The 11957-nt window shown below is 40.8% G+C and overlaps 2 protein-coding genes across 2 annotated transcripts in view; both read left to right on the top strand.

The window, feature by feature from the left end:
* Nucleotides 1-11957, top strand: part of pcbp4 (poly(rC) binding protein 4) — a 536281-nt gene that overhangs the window by 350151 nt on the left and 174173 nt on the right. The window lies entirely within an intron of this gene.
* LOC126385765 (nuclear factor 7, brain-like) lies at nt 4526-8756 on the top strand. Its single transcript, XM_050037705.1, has 3 exons — nt 4526-4631; nt 7100-7227; nt 7337-8756. Exon 3 carries the CDS (start codon nt 7354-7356, stop codon nt 8740-8742), a length of 1389 nt encoding a protein of 462 aa, XP_049893662.1. The 5' UTR covers nt 4526-4631; nt 7100-7227; nt 7337-7353; the 3' UTR covers nt 8743-8756.

Genomic DNA, 11957 nt, shown 5'->3' with positions numbered 1-11957 from the left:
CATTCTGTATAAACAAAAGTAGGTAGGCGGCATTTTGCTGCACTCCCCGATTTTGTTTTTATACTGCCAATGCTGAAAGAAGACTGATTGGGCTTTCCTGCTAATTTGCACAATCTAAAAAGGGCTAGTGTTTTCACTGTTGGCCACCGTAGTTAATAGCCCATCTGTGACAAACAGCATCAGACTCACACAGAAAGCATTTTGCAGGTGAATGAATGAGAATCTATGGAGCACAGCTGTGTTGTCGTACCCTTGTCGGAGCTGGGCAGTGCTATGCTGTGATTGGCCAGTCTGTGTTTGAGGAGCGGGACTTAGTAAAGGGTCACACATTTACTTCAACCTGGTCTCACTCCGAAGTGGTTCAAAACTGCCACTTGTTCAGTGACTTGCTGCGTCACACACCAACGACAAAAGCCGTCCTTTCACGTTGGCATGATACGCGGCTGGTTGCTGTTATTGTTTAATGGCACCCGGTGACATCAGGGGGAAACACGGCAGGACAACAATGAAAGTTAAGGCAGCAGAAGTCCCAGTAGGTCAGGTGGGAGGGGTAGTGGATGGGTCCAACAACCACCTACTTTCACCCGGGAGGTCGATGCTCGCTTCCCGTTTGATTGTAAAGCCAAACCCTGTTCTTTTGTCCTAAACCCAACCAGGTGTGTGTGTTGTTGGAGGAAAAAATGTCAATTTTGGGTGTTGTCGCAATGTAGTGCTTTTATTTTGAAAGAGTCTGTAGCAACTGTACATTACCTGTGAAAACAGAAAGTCTATTCTTAAAACAGACAATGCATGTAACAGGCTGAAACTGGCATCCCAGAACGTCAACAACCAACACACCCAGGGTACCTTACATCATATGTCGACGTGGAAGGTCCATGACCAAACGACAATATGTGCCGGAGAATGTGTTGTTCAATTTGTTTCAATGTTTTTTTCGCGTGTAAATTACTGACTAATTTTGTCTCTCCAGGAATCTAAAATTATTCACACAAAACAAGAAGGGAAAGAATCATCTTTAGGATGAGCTGCTCACAAACAGTGGACGAATCAACCAGTTAAAAGTAGAAGGGTTTTGTTACAAAGTGTCACGAGCTAAAACAGTTTGGGAAACACTGGTGCTGACGTCTTTCACTAATGAGTACATGTTTGTGATTAAATGTGTGCAGTCTAACTGTTGTGTGGGTTCTGTGTCTGCAGAGTGGAATGAAATAGTCATATCTGTTTTAATATGGCATTGACACACAGTACGGGGATTTTCTGCCCTTTCAAAGGATGAAGTAACACAAACATAAAACACACACACACACACACACACACACACACACACACACACACACACATACAATCAGGAGAGATTATAACAGATAACACACACACTGATAAAAGATAAGGGGAATCTGGAAAAAGCAAAGGCAAAGCCATATTGTAACTGTGTGTGCGTGTGAATGGCTTTTTGTATTTGTTTTACAAGCTTACGCAAATTTTCATTACCGGCAGAGTAATATGTTTACATACATGAGAGGAAATAAAGTGTGTGTGTCGCCCTGTGTACTGTGCAGTGATGAAAGAACTCAGATCTTTTCTAAAAGTAAAAGTACCACAGTTTTTTTAAAAGGAAAAACATACCTTTATAGTGTTAAATAAAAGTACAAAAGAATCAGCATCAAAATACACTTAAAGGTCTGAAGGTAAAAGAACTCGTTATACAAAACAAATACTGTCGGACTGTTTTATGATGTTGGATTACAGTTACCAATGCATTTATGCTACCGCTGTAAAGGTGGAACTAATTTGATGTATAACTTCATACAAGTAATCAATAATTATACATCAGAATTTGCTGCTGATCACATTTATTATTCATAATCTGAGTGAGCAAAGTAACTAAGCTTTAAAACCAATGCAGTAACCTTCAGTAAAAACTACAATATCCCTCTGAAAGGTGGAGTAGAAGTATGAAGCCGCATAAAATTGAAACACTCATGTAAAGTACAAGTAGCCTAAAATTATACGCAACTTGTTGTTGTATTTTCCGCTTATGTGTGCTTCGTGTTACATTAACAGCTAATAGGAGAACACCCATTAAAGCAAGTTAGATGAGGCCACTGCATGAGGGAATTATTGTGGGTGTATTGTTTGTACTTAAAAGAGGAAGTAGGAGTTTCCAGCTTCCCTTTGTTTTCCTCACCTGGTTGGTCCCGCCTGCTCAACTCAGATAGACAGAAGCATAAAGGACTTTCCCCAGTCACATGCTGTTTTATATAACACACATTCACAAAGACAACTTCGCTCAAGGCTGCTGTGAGTGTGTGTTGTGTGGTTCAGGTTTCAGTAACAGGGCATGTCAGGTGGATGAAAATGTTGTCCTCGGGTGGTGTTTTGTTCTCAGTGTCTCTTTTTAATTCAGGAATCACGTAAAATTGCATTAACTTGCACTTGATGGCTACTTACATGATATCATACTTACAGACTGAGGCTAAAGCTATGATCTGATGGCCAGAAAAAAAGTTGGCATTGTTTCTGCAAAGCATGGATACATTACAATTAACAAAAAAACAATGAAACCACTGTGGTTAACGTGGTTATGTTCAGGCTCAAAACCACTTGGTTATGGTTGGGAAAAGATCATGTTTAAGCTTAAAATACTTGTTTTGGGGATACGATCTCCACTGGACAAGCAGCACAACTGCTTTTAGTGACACTATTCCCTGCTTGAAAAACAGCCACGGCCACAAAAAAAAAATAAAAATTGGGGGCTAAAAAGCTGCTGGAAAGAAAACCAACAAGTCCCTAAAAAATATCAATATCTGAGGGCTAAAAAGTTGCAGGGAACACAGCAACAGGTCTCTTACAAACATCCGAGTTTGACGGCTAAAAATCAACTGGAAATATAGCCACAAGTTGCTAATAAAACACCCATGTTTGTAGGATAAAAAGCCACTGGAAAAACAACCATGGGTCACTGAAAACATCCATGATTGGGGGCTAAAAAGCTGTTAGAAAACAACCAACAGGTCCCTAAAAAACATCCATGTTTGAGGGCTAAAGAGCTGTTAGAAAAACAGCTATGAGTCACTAAAAAACATCCACATTTGGGAGCTAAAAATCTCCTGGAAAAACAGCCATGGGTCGTTAAAAACATCAGTGTTTGGAAGCTTTAAAGCTGCTGGAAAAACAACCAACAGATCCCTAAAAACATAAATGTTTGAGGGCTAAAAAGCCAAAGGAAACACAGCCACAGGATGTGAGGGCTGGAAAAACAGCCATGGACTGCTAAAAAACATCCATAGTTGGGGGCTAAAAAGCTGCTGGTAAGAAAACCAACTGATCCCTAAAATCATCAATGTTTGAGGGCTAAAAAGCTGCAGGAAACTCAGCAATGACTGTTGTTGGTTTTGTTGTTGGTCTTGAACAGTGGTCTGCAGCTTGGCCGGTGCCTCACCATCCACCATCCCCTCCACCTCCTGATGACAAAGTCAGCTCAGATACTACGTCACCTCAGAAACGTTGCTTTGATATGTATAAAATGTACAAATGTGATATATTCATGGTTTGCAGAGACACACAATTCCAACATTTTCCTCTGAACTGAGCTGAAAGTTAACATGTCTCATGCAGGAAAGTCCACACCACATGACAAGTTGCTTTCCAAATCAACCTGTCATCACTCAGTTTTTTTTTATGTTTATGTCACCACTTCTCCTTCCAACAAGAAGTCAGAGGGAGGTGGCAGGAGGTGGCAGCTTGACTCATTTTCACGCTGCAGTCTGATCAGATTAGCAGCTGCCTAAACAAGATAATGCAGGTAAATTCCCTGTTCAGACGCAGATGGAGGGGAACCAGGAAACTCTGTGTGTGTGTGTGTGTGTGTGTGTGTGTGTGTGTGTGTAATGCTTGGATTGCGTAATATTCCCAGGGTTGGCGGGTAAAATCCCTGATCAGGTGTGAATAAACAGTCAGGTGAGTGCGTAATACAGGTGATGTGTGTGTCGTTTCACACAATGGAAAACGAAACCAAAAGGGTTGCAGACAAAATTGTTACAAATTGGTGATAACATTTTCTTTTTTGTAACACCGTGACAGATTAATAGTGAAGAAAACAAAAGTACATTCTCCATATTCTCAAGCTACACAGGGTCAGTAAGTACAGATTTATTCATACCACCTTTCTTAAGAAAATCTCCAAAGTGTGTCACATTAAAAGTATTAAATATCAAACAAGCAGGACAGTATTTACACAGATATAGTTTTGTTTCTCTGGTATTGTTGAGCTGCATCATGGTTTATTTCATATTGTCTTGTGCTGTTTTGTGTTTTTTAGGGGTCAGATTATTGTGTAATGCACTGCCCAAGAAAGCAGTGACCACCACGTGAAAGGGGAAAAACAAATCATCTAAGAATGCCATAAAGTGAAGTACCGCTAAAGCCTGACAGGGACAGACCGAAAGGCAAAGTCCAAGAGAAAGTGTGTGGGTTAATGGCATGCACACACTCATATCTCAAATGACATTTCAAAAGGTCCCATGATAGCAGAGAGATGAGAAACAGAAGTGAAATCCAGCGACATCACCCTGTGACTATGAGGAAGCCCCACAGGCCACCGGCCAAAAACCACAAAGTGGCATTTAAAAGTAAGTGTTCATATTTCGATTGAGAGTCATCCTGAGTGTGTTGGAACGGGAAGTGAGAAGCGTTCGGCTAGGAGGGGAATTTACTTATCAAACTTTGCATGTTTAGAGAATGAAATGAGTGAGAGAGGTTTAAGAAGAAGGTAGCGGACACACGGTGACCACTGTGAGTAACAGGACGTGAATCGTGTGGATTGGGGTCATTAGAATAAATATGTATGACTCAATGACCAATAAGGGACAGTTTTATCAGGTCGCTTCATCACAGAGGGATTTTAAATGTGTGATCTGAGAGCTCAGAGTGAAACTTTAACTTTTAACATAATTATTATCAAACTGTATCAAACATTAACAACACTATGAGTGTGCGGCCATGCCGTCAGCGCTGTGAGGCTGTACAGTATTTCGGCACAGCGGTGCTTTGAGCTGCACAGGTTTTCATCTCAACATGGGTTAGGACACAGAGGCTACTAAGCAGGGGGTCCAACACATTCTCATCCCAAGTCGTCACATATTGCCGCTTTGCCAGTTGTTTTTCACGCCTACATATCACACGCGAGGCACATCTCCTGCATCTGCTGTTGACTTTTCGGGACACTGTTGCAAACGCTACACTTCTATTTACACAGGAAATGTAAAGTTTCTGATTGTTAGATGCACACAGTCTTTTTCGAAATAAACTTACAATGTAGGTAAAACACCTCGTATTTACGTTAGGTTTAGAAAAAACATTGTGGTTTGGCTCAACATTTATACAGGAAGTGAACACCAGGCTCTCAAGTGAAAGTCCAAGTTTCATTAGACCCATCCACCGCCCTCCCACCTGCCCTATAGGGACTTTCTAGCTCCTTGTATAACGCAATTACTGCCAGTGTTTCAGCCTGATGCCGTCTTGTGTCGTATCACAACACTGCAAAAGGTTATGCCTGGCCTTGTTGCTAACTCGCGCCACCAGATGGCGTCAGTTTGTAACTGAAAGCCGCAAAAGGTGTCTTTTAGCTTCAGTTGATGCAAAAATCACTGATGAAGCAGCGGTATTCAACAATTTCAGGATGAGAGCAGGCTGTTTTTTGGGGGGTGATCACCCAGGAACTTTTGAGGATCAAACACTTAATTTCCTCCATTCTGCTGATTTTTTTTGTTTGTTTTGTACGAATGTACAGTATAACATAAGTTACTTTATTTGGGGAAGAAAAACACATTATTTAGGATATGCTACTGAGTTAGAAACGGACAGATCAACAGGTACCAGAGCTCTGCATGGACATTTTAGAAAATGCCAATTTAACGTTAGTTAAGCATGTGTCATAAAACAAAGCAGTATTTGCTACATTAAAGGCCAATAGTTTCAAAAAGAACCACCGTTGGTGATTAACCACAAAGATTAGCCACTGAGGCTAACAACAGACAGTCAATGAGACTACGATAAAACTCCAGTTAGTGGCCTGCGCTATTATTTGCTGAAATTAATGAAATCAACAGGCCTATATTTGAGACAGGCCTTTAATTCCTTTCACACAAAACTGTTGCTCAGCAAAGATCAGGAAATACAATCAGATTGTTTATTTAAACCAGTATGAAAATTACTTGTTTAAAAATCAGACCTCAGATAATATATCAGTTAAGAGTCATTCATTTGATCTACTCCTGACAGCACATCAGAGAGAGAGAGCGTTACAGCACCCGTCATGCCGACACAACACCACTTTATCCTGTTAAAACAATCCTCACAACTTAGATTAATTTTTGTGAAAAACCTTTTTGATTCTTTTGATCTGAGGACCCTTACAGACTGAAGGAATATGAATAACTTAAAAGGTAATCGAGGAATGGACACATAATTTAATGTAGCCAACAACCTGGCTTTAGGCTATACATCCAAAACACTTCTATAAAAATAAACTGCTAGGCAACCAGACCAGGCCTCGAATTAAGACAGGTGATTATTAGTCAAAATGTGTATCCACACTGGGCTGATAGAAGGAACTGGGCTTTTAACTGAAATAGCATCACATCAGAAGTTTTACTCATAACCATTTCTAAAGTAGCGGCCTCAAGAATAAGGTGGATACATTATTCCATGTGACCCCTTACCTAAAATGGTCCATGGCATTATGTCCAAGTTATCCCACCCATATATAATTCATTCAGCTTTTCATTCATTCATTTTTTATTGTACCTCTTACATAGGTGATTCCTGACTGTTTACTACCCTGCTCCCACAATATTCCATGTGACTCCTTTCCTTCAATGTTCCACCGTTCCCCCATTTTCAGAATGTTCCTGGGATTTTGCTGAATTACATTTTCACAATGTGCAAACTAATTTCAAACTGCCTGCTGCTCAGTGCATCACCCTGTGTTACATGTGAAGGAACAGCATGTAGCAGAGGAGGTGTGACAAAGCTCCATCCCTTACCTGACTCACCTGACACAAACCAGGAAACTGAAAGTTATTCTTCCTCACTGCAGAGAGACACACAGACTGAAGGACAGACGATCAGATTCACCTTCAGACCAAACTAACAACTTCCTCTGAGTGAGTTCAGCTAAAACTCCAACACTGCTGCTTCAACCTGCTGACACTCCACACACTGAAGGTGAGTTTGACTAAAAACACCACTCAAAGTCAAAGTACATTTCAGTGAAGTTAGTAGAGGAGGGAGGGGAGCCATGACTGACTGTACTTTCTGTCTGCTGTGTTTTCAGCTTCACTCAGAGACTAAATGGCTTCCAGATCAGAGGAGGATCTCTGCTGTCCGGTCTGTCAGGACGTCTTTAGAGATCCTGTTGTTCTGTCATGTAGCCACAGCTTCTGTAAAGACTGTCTGCAGAACTGGTGGAGACAGAGACAAGCACGTGAGTGTCCAGTTTGTAAGACAGTATCTTCAACTGCAAAACCACCGTGTAACCTGGTGTTAAAGAACCTGTGTGAGGCCTTCTTATTGGAGAGAGATCAGAGAGCTTCAGAGGCTCTCTGCAGTCTGCACTCTGAGAAACTCAAACTCTTCTGTCTGGACCATCAGCAGCCAGTGTGTGTCGTCTGCAGAGATTCAGAAAAACACACCAAGCACAGATTCAGACCCGTCGATGAAGCTGCACGACAACACAAGAAGGAAGTTGAGGAAACTCTGGAGCCCTTAAAGGAGAAGTTAAAGGTTTGTGAACAAGTTAAAGTGAAGTGTGAACAAACAGCACAACACATGAAGGTCCAGGCCCGACGCACAGAGAGGCAGATTAAGGAGCAGTTTAAGAAGCTTCACCAGTTTCTAGAAGAGGAAGAGGAGGCCAGGATGGCTGCACTGAGGGAGGAAGAGGAGCAGAAGAGTCAGATGATGAAGGAGAAGATGGAGGCTCTGAGCAGAGAGATAGCAGCTCTTTCAGACACAGTCAGAGCCACAGAGGACGAGCTGAGAGCTGAAGACGTCTCATTCCTGCTCAACTACAAGGCTGCAGTGGACAGAGTCCAGCAGCGCCCCCTGCTGGATGATCCACAGCTGCTCTCAGGAGCTCTGATAGACGAGGCCAAACACCTGGGCAACCTGACCTTCAACATCTGGAACAAGATGAAGGACATGGTCTCCTACACTCCTCTGATCCTGGACCCAAACACTGCTGGTACGTTTCTCATCCTGTCTGAAGATCTGACCAGTGTGAGACCAGGACAGAGACAGCAGCTTCCTGATAATCCAGAGGTGTTGGATAAATACTGCTCTGTCCTGAGCTCTGAGGGCTTTAACTCAGGGACTCACAGCTGGGATGTCGAGGTTGGAGACAGTGTAGTCTGGGAACTGTGTGTGTCAGCAGAGTCTGTCCAGAGGAAGGGAGATATAGAGTCTGGATTATGGGTAATATGGCTCCATAAAGATAAATACTCAGCATGGTCACTACCAGCTCCACTCACTGATCTCAAAGTGCAGAAGAAGCTCCAGAGGATCAGAGTGAATCTGGACTGGAACAGAGGAAAGCTGTCGTTCTCTGATCCTGATACTAACACACACATACACACCTTCACACACACTTTCACTGAGAGGATGTTTCCATTCATTAGCTCTGCTGCTAAAGTGAAGATATTACCACTGAAGGTCTGTGTGACAGTGGAACAGAACAGTTAGAGACAAAGAGGATGATTATAAAGAGGATCCATTCCATATGAAGACATAAAGTACCTGAAACATGGCGGCTCTGAGGTGAGCACCTGTGCGTCGTGTCTCAAAAAGTTTTCTCAAGATATTTTTTATTAAGTGGCTGTCAACAACAATACACTTACTGGAAACAAAGGGAAGTTATGTTCGTTAATGGAGAGAATGGGAGACAATAATGGACCAAGTGCAAAGCGCCGTTAAGAGTGCTAAGAAAGGCGTGGATGGAAAAATCAAGACGCCGACCAGCTTTGGTTCTGAAAAGAAAAAAGGTGCATGTCAATTGTGTCAGGCCATCGCGGGTTTTGATACAAAGTCACTGATTTGCAAGCGATGCAAGAAGCACCACTGTATAAAATGCCCAAAGAAAGACGAAGTGGAGTACGTGATCTTACAGAAACCAGACACGGGCTTTAAGTGGTTTTGTCCATACTGTGAAGAATGCGTGGAGAAGAGCATTGCGATTGAGCAAATGATTGAAGAGAAATGCCAGCAAATAATTCAAGAAATGGAGAAACAAATGCATGAGCTTGAATCCAAGCTGGAGGGAAAATGTGACGAGAAGAGAGTGGTGGAAATTATACAGGAACAACTGAAAGATACTGATAAGGGCTCGACAAGTTGGGCTGATATTGGCAGAACCCCAAAAGAAAACACAAGTGCCGTTAAAAGTGTTCTGAGTGAACTTGACGAAAGGAAATCCAGAGAACGGAATATTGTCCTGTTTGGAATAAAGGATTACAACTTGGAAAACAGAGAAGAGCGGCAGCAAAAAGAACTGGAAGTAGTGAAGGACTTGTTTAAATCATGCAAAGTCCGCACGGCTACAGACTCATTTGTGCGTGTGACCCGGCTCGGCAAACTCAACCGGAGTGAGGAAGCAGAGGAGTCGGCGAGACCGGGGAGACCTATTTTGGTGACTCTGCAAAGTATGGAGCTTAAGATCAGCCTATTTAGGAAGATCTCTGCTTTGCATCAAATGGACAAGTTTAAAAATGTGAGAGTTGCTGACGATCTCACGAGGACTGAGAGAGAGAAGGAAAGAGAACTGTATGAAAAGGCGAAAGAGAAGCAGCGAAAATCATCTGGGGAATACATCTTCAAGGTCCGCGGCCCCCCCTGGGCGAGGAGAGTGGTGAGGATGCACAAGACTGAGTGACTTGAGAATAACGATAAACCTGCCTCTGATAAGCCACAGTATGTCTGTAAACCTTCACCTTTACAAAGCATCAGATGTTTATATACAAATGCAGATCAACTTCATAACAAATTGCATGAATTTAATGCTCGTTTGAAAGCACTTCCAGTTATTCATATTATAGGAATTACTGAAGTTAAGTCTAAAAATAAAAAGCAGAAATTAAATCCAGCAGAATTTTATTTGGATGACATTGACAGTTATAATTTATTTTCGAAGTACATAGATAATGATATTGGTAGAGGTTTACTGCTTTATATTCATAAATCACTCTAAGTTAAAGAAGTTACAATGGTGACTGAGTTTCAAGAGAATATTTTTGTGGAGATTAAATGTAACAATCATGAGTTTTTGCTTGTGGGTTTAATTTATAGATCTGATAGTAGTACAGAGACAAATAATGAAAATCTTTTGGTTTTAGTGAAAGACGTGTCAAATAGAAAGTATTTGCATAAGATACTAATGGGGGATTATAATTTACCAAAATAGATTGGAAATTAGCTGATGCAAAAGGGGATAATCTCACATCACTGGATAATAGGTTTCTGGAGTGTATTCAAAATGTATTTTTGTTTCAGCATGTACAAGAACCTACAAGGTGGCGTGGTGATGACAAACCACGTGTTGGATCTTATTATTACAAATGAAGACAATATGATTGAGGATATTCAGTATTTAAGTCCCTTAGGTAAAAGTGATCACTGTGTCTTATTATTTAAGATAATTTGTTATACCAAAACTGTGAACAATGAAACTATGAGAAAAAATTATGATGAGGGAAACTATGTATAAGCATGTGGGGAATTGGAAGGTTTTGATTGGACACAATATTTATCTAAAAGTAATGTAGAAATTGTATGGAGATTAATAAAGGAAAAGTTGAAGGAAATAGAGGATAGGTATGTGCCAATCAGGAAAAAATGGTCACAGACTAAGAAACATAAATATCCTTTGGATAGTATTACAAAAAAGAAAATTGAAGAAAAAAATACTCTTGTGAGAAAGGCAATGGAAAGTAAAGATCCAGAGGTACAGAAGGCATATCGTAGAGTCAGTAACTTTGTGAGAATGAGAACAAGGTATTTAAGGAAGATTTATGAAGAAGATTTGGCAAAGCAATCTAAACATAAGCCAAAGGTTATTTGGAATTATATAAATAAGAGGACAAAAATTAAAACGAAAATAGGTGATCTATTTACCAATCAGGATGACACTGATTCTCCAAAAACAGATGATGATAAACAAAAAGCAGAAATTTTGTCTGATTATTTTAGCAGTGTATTTGTGACTGAACCTGAAGGGCACATACCTGAATTGCCAAAAGTGGATGTGCAAATGAAACACTTAAAAATAATTCCTGAGGATACAATTAAGCTTTTACAGGATATTGACATCAGTAAGTCACCAGGACCAGATGGGATTCATCCTAGGATTCTAAAAGAGTTGGCGTGTGTAATTGTTGAACCCCTAACATTGTTATTTAATAAATCGTTAGAAGAGGTAACTCTACCTTGCGAATGGAAAGATGCACAAAGTAGTGCTATTTTCAAGAAAGGAAACAAGTCAATGGCAGAAAATTATAGACCAGTTAGTCTGACATCGGTAATTTGTAAGACAATGGAAATATTAATTAGAAACTATATAGTAGATCATATGAAGACCATCAGGCTTTTTAGTAATAAACAGTATGGATTTATATCTGGGAGATCAACATCACTTCAGCTTCTTACGGTTCTGGATAAGTGGACAGCAGCTTTGGATAAAGGGCAGGCAGTTGATTGTATATATATATGGACTTCCAAAAAGCTTTCGATAAAGTTCCCCATAAAAGATTACTTTCAAAAATAAAATCTTATGGCTTAGATGACAGGGTTATAGATTGGATACAGGACTTTTTGCACAATAGGAAACAACATGTGGGGGTGAATGGAGTTATGTCAGGTTGGAAACCTGTGACATCAGGAGTCCCACAAGGCTCAGTACTGGGGCC

Source organism: Epinephelus moara, chromosome 24 (genome assembly GCF_006386435.1).
Source record: "Epinephelus moara isolate mb chromosome 24, YSFRI_EMoa_1.0, whole genome shotgun sequence".
NCBI classification, from domain to species: domain Eukaryota; kingdom Metazoa; phylum Chordata; class Actinopteri; order Perciformes; family Serranidae; genus Epinephelus; species Epinephelus moara.
This window is presented reverse-complemented; position numbering and strand designations above follow the sequence as displayed.

What these genes read in the sequence shown, in the direction of transcription:
- LOC126385765 (XM_050037705.1), top strand. Translation starts at nt 7,354, where the DNA reads ATGGCTTCCAGATCAGAGGAGGATCTCTGCTGTCCGGTCTGTCAGGAC.